The sequence below is a fragment of the Podarcis bocagei genome (genome assembly GCF_964188305.1).
Source record: "Podarcis bocagei genome assembly, chromosome: 4".
Lineage (NCBI taxonomy): Eukaryota > Metazoa > Chordata > Lepidosauria > Squamata > Lacertidae > Podarcis > Podarcis bocagei.
Genome location: NC_138128.1, coordinates 37,722,549 through 37,735,900, shown reverse-complemented (window position 1 = coordinate 37,735,900; position 13,352 = coordinate 37,722,549). Strand labels below are relative to the sequence as shown.

General features: G+C 37.4%; 1 protein-coding gene and 1 long non-coding RNA gene across 7 annotated transcripts in view; one reads left to right on the top strand and one right to left on the bottom strand.

The window, feature by feature from the left end:
- The window catches only part of FARP2 (FERM, ARH/RhoGEF and pleckstrin domain protein 2), a 66,501-nt gene that overhangs the window by 17,148 nt on the left and 36,001 nt on the right, over positions 1–13,352 (bottom strand). For all 6 annotated transcript variants that reach the window (XR_014007760.1, XM_081192569.1, XM_081192570.1 and 3 more), the window contains exons 14-15: positions 1,836–1,999; positions 116–205 (exon numbers count right to left, since the gene is read on the bottom strand). Coding sequence is in view for 5 of the 6 variants with exons in the window: in XM_081192569.1 (XP_081048695.1) it covers positions 116–205; positions 1,836–1,999 (254 nt within the window). In the remaining variant the exon portion in view is untranslated. The remainder of the gene's footprint in view (positions 1–115; positions 206–1,835; positions 2,000–13,352) is intronic.
- On the top strand, positions 5,330–11,779 carry LOC308586334. The gene is made up of 2 exons (XR_014007823.1): positions 5,330–6,383; positions 6,426–11,779. It is a non-coding gene; the product is annotated as an uncharacterized lncRNA (long non-coding RNA).

Sequence of the window (13,352 nt, the reverse complement as noted above, 5' to 3'; positions counted from 1 at the left end):
CCAATTTTACCCTGAGGCTAAGGGACTGCAATAGCACACAATTTACAATTCACAATTTACACATACAACTATTAAAACAACTCTTTTTAGGGAAAAGTGGGTTTAAATCACTTACTACAGTTAGGACTTCCAAGTCTTTTAAATAAGTTCGTTCAGTAGCAAGAATTTCTTTTGCAATGAAATAGGCTTTGTCTGCTGGGTACCTCTGAAAGATAAAAGCAAATCCCAAATAAATGAAACAGAAAATGTTTCTTATTAAGAAACCTTGGCTGAGCTATATAAGAAGACTCCTTTGACCATCCAGATGTGCCAATATAAAAGGAGAGCCAAAACCAAAGCCTCCTGCTCTAAATGGTTTTGAAGTGTGTGGCTTTTAAAGGAAATATTTGAATCAAATATACCAAATGTATTCTTCAGATGAGTCAGTAGGAATCCTGAACCTGAGATGTGAATATGAGTTTCGTTAAGCCACACCTTGATCCTGATCTAGAGTTAGTTGCTTGAAACACACTGTTACCTGTGACCAAGCAGATACGGTAAGAACTAACCAGCAGTGGCCCTAATTCACAGATTGGATTCAACTAGTAGTGCACATTCCTGACATTGATGGTAACTGGCATTGTCACATTGAGCCTGATGGAAACAGAAACATGGGTACAGGAAGCCACAAATTTGCTTTTTAATATACCTCATCTAACCTCAGATAAGGCACCAAACCACAACCTTGAGGTTTACTGTATTATTTTCAACAGAAAAAGTCCTAGATTAGGATTATGGAACATACTCCAAACACAAAAAATGCCCAACCCCAAACTTTCCCAAATTCTTCTAAGTGTAAGATACAAAGGTGCAAAAATTTCATGATTTTTGCAGTGGGAAGATAGAACTCCTAATTGTATGGTTGATTTCCCTCCTGCTTAGACATGCAAAATAAGGGTTTTGCCTTTCGTTCTAGTTAATTTCACGTTTACCAAAATTGATTTACCAGCATGATTCACCAGCAGTAATCAATACGGTTGTTAAATAAGATAAACTGTCTATGGGTTGAACTGAGCTTGCTAAACAACAAAACCAGCTCATTCCCACCTGAAAAATGTGTTAAAGAGAAGGATTTGTTTTTGACAAGAAATAGTGGATTATTAGACTGCAGAAAAGCACTCAGAGAGTTGGAATTAATGTACTTTCTATAACTGTCTCTAATGTTTTACAGTACAACTATTCCCCACAAACAGAAAGGACAAAAATGGTGCTCTTGAGGTAAAGAAAAGCATTTAGTTCATATCTCACTTTGAAACAGCTGGAACAAAGGATTGTTCCTTCTAGCAGTTTTATAGTAGCAAAGTGTCGTGTATTTATTTTAACACAGGTCAAGAAAAACCATTGTGTGGGAAGTTTAATAGTACACAAGACAGTACGATAGTATAGCACTGGCAGATTTGCACATTGCTAATATCTAAGGGCTTATGTACGCTTACCTTTTGCCATGCTCTTTCTATGCAGAGGTCTGCACTTTAACGCTCTGTGTCCAAGTGGTTTATTTTGTTTTGTTTTGCCCCAAGCTTTCCCTGTGAAAACCCACTCTTCAAAGTTTTCTGTGGATTGATGTTTCCTCTGATTGAAATTTAAAGAGTGGGTTTTTACAGGGAAAGCTCTGGAGCAAAAAAAAAAAGGGGGAGGGGGCAACTTGGACACAGAGGTTTAAACCATGGACTGTGTGTGGAAAGAGTAGAGGAAAGGTAAATGTGAATAAGCCCCAACAAAGAAATCAGAAACTGAAGCAGAGGCTCATGAAACAAACAAACAAACACAAATCACCCTCCTTGTCCTTGCCTTACCTTACGCCTTGCCTCATCCTCTTCTTCTATCCTGGCACCACCAACATCGCTCAGGACAGGACTCAAAAGGGGAGATGAGCCCTGGCCAGGTGTGTTCATATTCACATGAAACGAGGGGTTCAGAGTCATTGGACTCTTCATTACAAAGGAAGACAGCTGAGGACCTAAGTGTCACATTAGGAAGGAAGTGGGGAGGAGAAAGAGGTTAAAAATTGGTTTTGCTTCAACAAAATACCACCAGGCACATCACCAAATCGACATAACACTTGCAAGTAGTTGTCTCCCCTGGTTTGCTTAATTATTATTATTTTTTTAATGAGCCCACAAATATTTTAAAGCAGTCTTTGAAAATGTTAGGTACAATTTCTTGGAGGTCAAACTGGAATTAGCTAGGAATTTAGACTTTTGAACAAAAGCAACCTACAACAACAACAATCCCATTTCCTCTGTTATGGCTAAACAGATCAAGACCACAATATACTGCTTCAACATATTCCTCGTGGAGAGTTCGAGTTCTTACTACTTTCTGCAAATAGAGCACAAGAGACACAATGGCCCTGAAAAACAGGGAACGGAAAGCAGGAGAACAAAAATGGGAAAGCTCCATGTTTTCAGAGTTCAGCATACATTTGATTTCAGAAACTGTGTATGTACGGATAGGAAATACGAAACTAGAAATAGGGAGAATGCAGATTGCATGCCCTTCCTGACTTTGTAACCACATAGCAGCTTTTAAACAGCTACCCATACTAAATACAGCTTCCTCTACAGTCTTTAAACCATGTTGCATCACTAACTGGGTGGAGATAAGTTATTTCATTTGTCAAGTAATGTTTGAGGGTGTGTCCGGACAGCCGCGGCACAACGTAATTGTTATGTAGCAAGGAATGAAAAAGAAGCTTATCAAAACAATGTTTTAGCATTGTGAACATTACCAAGCTAGAGTAAATTTTCCATTTCTTGTAGCTTTTCTTTAAAGCAAGCAAGCTATTTCACAAAATACTGTTCTCCACAGAGAAGGTCTCTCAATTTTAATGCAAGCAAATTCCATGATCAGTATCATGTAAGAATATCAGGTTAGATCAGGCTGAAGGCCTATCTAGTCCAGCACAGGAGCTTTGCACAAAATGGGAACTAAACGGCACAGATCCGAATTGCAATGTTAAGCATTCTGGAGCCCTAGCATTGCAATTTGCTACCTAGAGCACAAAACTTCAAAATTAGGCTGTTCATCCCATTGTCCCTCACTTTCACAGCAAAACAGCTTCTCTATTTATGCATTTTGAAAGTTTCTTGCATTTGAATTATGGCTGACATTTCCCCTGTTATAATTAATATATATTATCATTATTATTCCAATGCTAAAGCTGTTTTGGACAGGGTAATGCCAGAAAGGGCTCCTACGCTGACACCAGTAAGTGCTGCCCCAGATATGTCTGCCACTCCCACTCCAAATTCCATTCTGTACAGCCTCAGAAAGACAGCATGAAGCTTTGTGCTCCGGCCAACATTTATTCTTGATTCCACTGTAAACAGCAAAAAAAAGTTCCACTGAACTGCCCCAAAGTATCCACTCAAAGTGATATTAAGGCCCAGTAATAAACAGGCACGTAATACTTTTCAACACTTATTTGAAGCGGGATTAAGAAATTGGAGGGCAGCCAGCTGCAAGGCTTCTGCTACAGTGCTACACTACTGAAAGGAACTGACTGCTCTCTCGTTTGACTCAGGAAGCAAAGCCTTTTAAAAGTAATGAATGCCAAAAGAAAGGGGAGGCAATTCAAAAAGGAGAGGAAGTTTAAGTGCATGCATTCCCACTGGTTAACTCAGGAAGCTAAACAGTGTTACACTTAGGTCACCTGGAAGAGATTCAGAATATCAGGGAAGTTAACTATTAACATTCTTTGGCCAGTCTACTGTGTATTGTATCAGCTCATGCAGTCCCCTGCTCCTCCTCCTGACTTTTAGTATCGTATCTGTAAGATCCAGCGTATTTGTTGGCATTTGTTCCTTGCTGGGAAAGCAGTTTACGGGAAATCTGCTTGAACGTACAAGTCAAATACAAGCAAGAAGCAGCTTGGACTTCCCCCAGAGTCTTTAGTATTTCATTTCCTTTCCAAAAGAAACCGATCTTTAATGTGTTTTTCTCTTTCTTTCTTTCTTTCTTTCTTTCTCTCTCTCTCTCTCTTAAAAAAAAACACTATTTGAAAATGCTGCTCGGTTTCAAGGCTAATATTCTTTTCATTGTGTGTATGAGATTGTGAGCAGATGGCATCCAGTACATTATGACCACAATTATAGAAACAACCGTGGGGGTGAAATCTTTCCTTAAAACACACTAAGTAAAGAAAGCTCTGCCAGTGTCTCGCATTGCCCATTAGCAGTATTGCATTTTAACAGGTATATGATAAAGGAATACTGCTACAGCTTTTTTCTTTTCTTTTCTAAAGATGAATTTCTTTTGCCCCACCTCTCATCTTCTGCAGGAAGCAAAAGAATTGAAGAGAATCATGGGAGTGGGGTGGGGTGAGATTAAAGATGGGAGTGGTTTTGAAACAATGCAAATCAGCATGATTTTTACAGTCAGTGACTATTAAAAGGCCTCCCATTATACATGGGAGTCAACAGACAATTTTGCAGCCTGCCTGACAACTGACTGGTTATTTAGAAGGGATGCCGCATCTACTTTTGATAGTATCATTTCACAAAGAGGGAAAATGTGTGTTTAGAGTGTGAGTGAAAGTTGTGGATATGAAAAGCACAGAAGGAACTTTAGAAACAAGTCTTTCGCCTTATAATTAGTGGTGCCTTTTGTGTGTGTCTGTAGATGAGCCTGTCTGACCATGTGTAAAACTGCACTTTCTTTGCCACTGAATCCAACTTCCGTGTTTCCAGAGAGGTCTGCACTTTGAAACAGTAGTTTTATATAGTTTTTCAGCTGCAGGTTTAATTTTAGACGGATGCAAATCATGTCACAGAAGTGGGACTAAAGAGACCACATAACACCGGTCTTGAAAGACCTACATTAGCTCCCAGTACGTTTCCGAGCACAATTCAAAGTGTTGGTGCTGACCTTTAAAGCCCTAAATGGCCTCGGTCCAGTATACCTGAAGGAGCGTCTCCACCCCCATCGTTCTACCCGGACACTGAGGTCCAGCACCGAGGGCCTTCTGGCGGTTCCCTCACTGCGAGAAGCCAAGTTACAGGGAACCAGGTAAAGGGCCTTCTCGGTAGTGGCGCCTTCCCTGTGGAACGCCCTCCCACCAGATGTCAAAGAGAAAAACAACTACCAGACTTTTAGAAGACATCTGAAGGCAGCCCTGTTTAGTGAAGTTTTTAATGTTTGATGTATTATAGTATTTTAATATTTTTTTGGAAGCCGCCCAGAGTGGCTGGGGAAGCCCAGCCAGATGGGTGGGGTATAAATAAATTAATTATTATTATTATTATTATTATTATTATTATTATTAAGCTGTAGAGAAGCTAATACAATGCACAACACCTTCAATTTAACAGCAGTTAAAGGGGGGGGTGTCCTCAAGTGTTGTGTCTTTTGAAAATCTACATCCAACAAGCATTTCCTAATTTGAAAAATTAGAAGTCAAACTACTGCTAAGTAAACTGATTTTCTTGAAAGCAGGTGAGTTTCAGTAGTACCGCAGACAACTTACATTCTACATTTATTAATACATACATTAGTACAGGTCACAATAATGCATAAAAATCCATTTGTACTTCCACCCCCACCCCTCATTCTTCAGCAATCAGATGTTAAACTCCTCAAACTCTTATTTATGTATATTAAAAGTATGACTTCTACAAAAGGTTTGTAGCCATCAGCCTTTCTGTTGGACACTGATGCATTGACAAGTTGTATAAACACATTACAAGTTACAGTATGCCAGGCTTTGTTTTTAAAAAGACGCTATACACTTAGCTGATATTAGTATGCATGCAATAAAATGGCAGCAGACACTATGGATAAGATTTCATAATAGTTTCAGACCTGATCCTACTTATGTGAATGAATGAAGGATAGAACCTTCCAAGAGTGCACAACTTAGCAAAAGTAGATTTGTGATTTATTCAAAACGACTTCTGAAAACCGAGCAAGTCCCCAATGTGCTTACACTATGGCTCCATAAATGATGCACCCAGTCTACGTGCCTCTGAAAACTGAGGGTTGGGTAGCTGTCTATTGTATATATACAATATCTTCTTTCAAAAATAAATGTGACAGCTTCTCAAAAAATACAACAGGCTAGCATTCCAATCCCACACACGGTTTAATACCATTAAAAAAACCCCAAAAATGGCAGATATGAAAAAGTGACTCCTGAATATCCGAAGAGTCTGATTTTTAGGACATGTTTCTTGCACTATTTTGAACAGCAATCTATTTTCTACAAGCTGTTCAACCTTTTGACATGAGTAATCAAAATAGGATCCTATAACCCCTCTAAAACTGAATACCCCATTGAAAAAGACTCATTGCCATTATTCCTCCTCTCCATGACCCTATTGTAAGAACAGAATTTACTACTTCAAGCTGTAAATAAACCTTGATGCCGTAGCCCCTTCCTATAAGAGGCTGAGGCCTTTAAAGAAAAGCAATTCATTCTTTGCCTCATGTCTTCCTTTTCTATGACTGCTACAGGTATAGACAAGTACAAAGGAAGGAATTCATGGTTGCACAGAGACAAAAGTAAATAGCATATCTGAGCATATCTGCAAGTGCCACACAGATACCAAGTAAGGAAACACCCAGATCTTGCTGTCTTTAGCAAAAAAGAAAAAAGAGGAATTGTAACATCTCCTGCTCTCACCCCTAAGCAGTATATGCTCATTGAAGTGCTTGCACACTAGAAAACTGAAATAGCATTTTTACCCATGCCATGTGTTCTAAGATGCATATTTTACTTACCTGCAATGGTAGTTAAAGAACTGGTTCTGTGCATTCATATTTACAGAACCCAATTCTCTGTATGGTTCCATAGCACGATACCAAAAGCACACATAGATACTCTCAAAGAGGTTACTAACACTCCCAAATAGCATTTTAAAATGGAACTTAATATTATAATGAGACGGTAGGGTGTATTTCCTTTCCCAAAATATGATGAACCTCTTTTACATTCTGTGTCTGAAAATAAAAAGGGCCCTTGATAATACGATTGTCATTACAGTACAGTTGCATCCAGTGCATCAGGTTTACTCCTAAGGATTAACCTTCTGAGGAATCATATTTCCAGGTAGTATAGTAAGCACTATTTAAATAAGAAGTTCTACCACTGTGTCAATATACTGTTTCCTACATCAGGATGCATTTTACTTAAATTTGAACTGTCAGAAAAATGATCCTCTTCAACTACCAAACTGGTAGCTATATTTGGCTTGGGAATCATTGACGGAAAACAATGCTAATTCAAACTGAGGGCCGGTGCCTCCGAATAGCCAGTGGTGGGGAACTTGTGGCCCTCCAGATGTTGTGGGAATAAAATTTCCATCAACCTTGGTCACTGACCATGATGGGAGCTCTAACTCCAACAATATCTGGAGGAAAGCAGGTGCCCCAACCCCTACAAGTAGGCATTACCCGTATTATGAATTATTGTAATCTGCCCTCAGTGACACCAGCACAGAGGAAAAATTGACTGGCTATTTGAAGATATCAATATTGCTAGGAAAGAGGGAAATGTTAATACTGGTGTCAAAATTTCAGCCAACTGGGAATGTGCAGAGCTCACAACCAAGTGCCAACAGTGCTTGACTATCAAGTACTAAATAGCGGGACACAGGGCACTTGAATATGTGTTGTAGGAACTTTCTGTCTGTAGAATAGTACTAAAGTGTTACAGCCTGCGTTGTAAAACAAAGAAATGAGAAAGATATGAAAATGTCAAAATGGTTGAAGAAATACTTTTTTATAGCAAGTTTTGAGGATTTTTGATCCCAAATCCCAGGTGGTTTCTTGTACGTAAGGGGTCCAGCTGTATGTAGTTCACTGTGCAAATTAAAGCAATATTGTAAAACAAAAATGCTAATCAAGTATGGATAATGAAAGAGCAGCTTTAAACAAGAGAGGCCATAAAATATTTGGATACGCAGAACTCCTTAATCTGCATAGGCTACTTAGATATTTCGTGGCCTGTCCCGTAAGTTAAATGTTGGTGAGCTTCACAGACTAATCTGCCTGAAACAAGCTAAGTAGATTTTTACTTGTGTTTGTGTATATAATTTATACTATAGATATTCATAGAATATGTAAGACTAAAGCAACAACTTATGATCATGGCCAGTTTGTTTTAAAGAAAGAACAGAGTAAAAATGGTTCAAGATAAATTCGCTGTTGTATTCCAGAATAAATCGTTGCATTATCAAGAGCTACTACACTTCTAAAGTAAGGCAGCCTTACAAAATAAAGTAGTAAGCCTTTTTTAAAAACAAAACCATTAATGAAAGGTAAAAGCAAATTTATCATTCATATCAAAGACTTCCTCATTTTATTGCATAAACAATTTCAAATTAGTACAAATTTGTAGATATATCATCAATAATTTCAACAGAAAACAAAAAGTATAAAACAAACATCTGGAGTATAAAAATGATCATGATCAAAAAGTTGTAGTAAGAATTTCCAGTCCAATAAATGTATTTTTTCCTGAATATGTATCAATTGTACTAAGAAACGAATCATACTAAGGCACAAATCATTTGAAGCATAAAGCTTTACTATATGTATGTCCAGTATGTTCTGAACCTTTGCAGTCAGTTGCCAATACAGAGAGTCTGTATTTTTTATGTGCTCCACATACTAAAGCTATGACTTGGCCCTAAATATGCCAAACTGTTTCTTATGATCTCACTCATACCGATTTTAAGTACTGATGAACCATTGAAAATCAAATTCTTCATTAAGTGGATGAACCCCCTAAAATTTCACAAACAAGGAGTAAAATATCTAGCTGGAGCTGAAGTTAAGCATGAAGAGCTGCAAAAAACTCACAATATTAATTTATTTAGCATGTGCATACAAGTATGTATATATATACTGCATTAATTGGGTGGGGGGTTTGACTATTAAAGATAAGTGACCATTGTGAGAATCAGTACTGAGACATTTGCAATGAAAGCCTAACTATTGCATGTAATACCTGAAAGCTTAAGACTCGGCAAAATGACAATAATGGGAATGAATTACCAACAGATTTTTAATTAATGCTCTTCTAAAGGCTTAACACACACACACCATCCATAAGAATATATCTGATAGGAATTTCATTAGTCTTTTAAGGTTAGTAAACTGAATTTAAAAGTGAACCAGATTGCAAATAAGCATGTCACTACTCAAGTCAAGTGGTAAATAATTATTAGAAAAAGAAATTGCTTTAATAGCAAATTATATACTTAATTCTACAATGGATACAACATTATAAATTATGTGTGGACAGTTCTGCCAAAGCTTAACTGTATATGTTTGTCAAGCTACAGCATTCAACCATATTCCATCAATCAACTCATCCTTTATTTTTAATTGGGTCAAAATAAATATGTTTAAATGCAGAATGATTATAAACCTATAATAATGTCAGTAAAGAATGCTTTGAGTATATCTGATTAAAATCTGAAGTATTTAATACTACATACCCATGTACCATAAAGTGCAGTCAAATACTTTATCAGTGTACAATGGAGCAAACTCACTTGCATGGATGTTTCTGCAACTATGAAAAAAGCTACCTATTATGTACAGATTTTTGATTTTCCCTAATGTATCTTAATGTCAGAGGAACATTCACTTTGTGAATTTGCTCCCCACCTGCCAGTTGACCCTGAGGCAATCAGCTGCTACTTGCTATAATCTGCAACACACATGCACATTTATTTTAAAACTGGAATTCTAGGCAAGTTTTTCTACCAACAACTAGGTTTGTACTAACAGAAGCGGGAAATGAGCAAAAAGTAAAAATAATAATAAAACTAGTAAAATTAACGATATCACAAGATATGACTAGGGTGAACAAAAATGTTCATCTTCTGTAGCATAGATGGTTTAATACTGAACAAAACAGACTTGAACTATGACAAGTTTCTCAGAAGAAAGTAGAATACACTATGAGAACTAAGAAAGTGCAAGAGATCTCCCCATGGAGTATAATAAAAAGGGAAATCTTTCTATACACAAGCCCAAGGTCTTCCGTGAGGTCTGCAATCAAGAGGCAGAGCAAATCTCTGGTTCCTTACAACTTCTAGATCAGCCCTCCATTGTCTACATTCTGAATTCTTTAAAAAAAACCACCACACTACTGGAAACTAACCAGCTGATCCAACACCTTTCTTTTCTGCTATGCATATCAGTCCCAACTTCAATCAACATAACCTTGTCAGTCCATAACTTCACAGCTTGGAGATAAACAGAAGCTGAGTATGGTATTGCGAAATTTATTTTTAACTATATTTCACTAAGAATAAATAACAGGTTCAGACTTACCTAAAAAGTTTGAGAGTTCAGGAACAATCTCATATTGGGAATGAAGGCAATTTAATGTGTTTAAAACAGAAAAACTATGATGCTAAAAAATACTATTTTAAAAAAAAATGTTAGATGTTCATAGGGAAGTACCCTACAAGTACTTACAAAACAGAAGGGCATGGAATCCAAACAAATCCTGAATATTTTATTTAATTTCAAAACATGCAACATATTTAAGCACAACAGCTACTAGAAAAGCCTCTGTGGAAGTTAACAGACACATCTAGAAAATGCACCTGCATTTGACCAATCTTGCATTTAATTATGATGGTCTTGAATAAAATATGGGTGTTGTGCAATGCTCCAAATGGAAAGGAAAAGGTTGTTTGATTTTAGTAACTGAACTGACCTATTCAATAGGAAGCTTTAACAGGAAATTAGCTGTACTGTGCCAAGAGTTCAGAAGTGGATTGCCATAGATATGTTGTTTCTGAGAAGAAATACAATTACCTCTCATTACCATTTATTAACCGAAGTTATTTGTACAATCTCGGCATGTACCACCAGTCATTGATCACGACCAATATCTAATTTTAGAACTCCTAGCCTGTATTAGCAAAGGTGCATGTATTCTTAACTTTAAAATCTTACTTAAGCAAAGTCCTTTCTGAATTATGGTTGGCAAAAGTGGGGGAAAAACCCTTTAATCTAGTAATATAACTTTATGGCATCACCGACATAGCTTTAGAATAAGCAAAGCAATACTTAAAATCAAAGTTAAATATAGAATATTTGCAGATATTCTCCACATACCCACATGAAGCACAACCTGGCCCTACAGAGTCCTGGTACTTCTCTGAAAAAGTAGAGGGGCAGAGATGTCTGATTTTTAAAAAAAATCTGACATCTAAAGATTGCATTCCATGGTACAGTAAGCCAGCAACTTGTGCACATCCAGCTTTATGTGTTTGGCCAAAACAACAACAACACTTTTTTAAAAATGGAAGGGATGTCCTGGGGAAAAGACTTTGGCAATCCCACCCGCATTGGAACCCAGTGTGTTTTGCCTTTATGTGATTTGGCTTCAGGCGCGATCCTTGGAACGTAACCCCCGGGTTAAGTTGCAGGTTTACTATATGTATTATTTAATGTGCTACTACCACAACTAGTATAAATTCTTGCTGATTTAACCATTTCAGGCACATGGAGCATATCACTACAGGTATGATAAACTACTAGTGAAAGTGAATCTTGTATGTGGAACGACTCAGAACAAAAAGCAAACTAATTGGCAGCCCGAAGGCAATCGCTCCATTATGCTGAGCTGCACACTGATAAAATCAGTCTAATAAGAATTTGGTCAGGAGGATTATGAAAGTGGTTTTTTAAAGTATGATAGGAAATCCACAGTGAAAACACAATTATCACAGAGTATACAAACCAGATGTGCCTGGTTCTCCACCACCACCACCACAGAAAATCTGGTGAAGTTCATATATTGCACAATCTTCCCTTTCACACAGGCATAATTAGGAAATTATAATGGAAAGATACACAAGCCTATTTAATTAACTCAAGATATAATCCTTTCAGACACAGGCCTAACAGTATTTTAGTTTATTTCCTGTACAAGGTTTGCTTTCCTGCTTTGCAACTTAAATACATTCTTCAATGTCTATCAGGAGACCTGAGAGAACCAGGTTTGCCAACTCTCTTACCGCCATAATGTAGTCTTTCAATACCACTTGTATATTCATAGTCTAACAATAATAAGATCATTTCCTTGAAGTAGTACCATCTTCAAATAAAAGCTCAAGCAAACCTTTCATATTGATTCAGTTAAGTTACAGCAGGGGTGGGGAACCTGTGGTCCTCCAGATGATGTTCTACTCTATCTCCCATGGCCAATAGTCATGCATGATGTGATTTGTAGTCCAACAGCATATGGGGGACCACAGGTTCCCTATCCCTGTGTTATAGGCTTGTTTCTGCAGAGTAATGAGTTAAAATTCTAACAAAGCACCAACAAGGAAGAACAAAATATGCCAATGGCCTTTCAAGACATTTACTGCTCATCAGCAGCGATGCTTTGTAGAGGGTTTGTTATTTGCAAAGTGTACCTAAGTTCAAAATACAGTGATGCAGTGGCCTTCACCACAGATGGTTTAAACAACTGCTGGGTGATAAAAAAATGCATAGTACAATACATTAGAAAAATTATAATGGCTAGTCTGCACCACTGACATCTATACTTCAAAGTAGCAACTAATTTATGATGGCTTGAGAAAAATTGGGATAAGGATTTAAAAAAAGGACATGAATTTGAAATCCAATCACTAGAATGAACCTGGTCAGAAACAATCTACATTATCTTTTCTCTTTCAAAACCAGATTCCCGAAAGCATAAATTAACGTAATATCAACCAAAATATTAATGGCTTGTGTGTGTGTCTTCTGTTTTATCTTCCTGGGTGAGATTCTTAAGATTATTCTGAAAATCAAGAGTGAAATTCTCTCTAGTAGCCTCAGCAAAGGGGTTGTTGAAAAAGAGGTTTATGTCTAATGGGGCTGCAGTTTCTGAATCCCATGAGTCATCAGTGCTACTAGAGTCTTCTGTAGTGGTAGGTGGATAGCTCAGCTGTTCCAACTGGTCAATAATGTCAGTGAACTGAAAAGCTGAACTTGACTCAGAGCGAACTGAATATGCTGGAAAATTCACCATTGAACTAGCTTCAGAGTGATTAGCAGAGCTATAAGTGTGCAAAAATGGCATACCATTTAATGTCAAATTGTTGAGAGAACTACTTTCAGAACGGTTGTTAATTAGTGAACTAGTTTCAGAAGGACTCAGAAGACTTTGCATTCTGCTTGCCTGAGCTTTAACTTCAAACAATTCCGAGGTATCTGATGGCTGTTCATTCCCATTAAAATCACTCTCTCCTTCAAATTCAAACTCATGGTCCATGTTCATATCTACTGCTTCTATGGAGCACCTATCAGGACTTGACTGAGAAGACATCATATTTCTTTGCAGAATTTCTTTA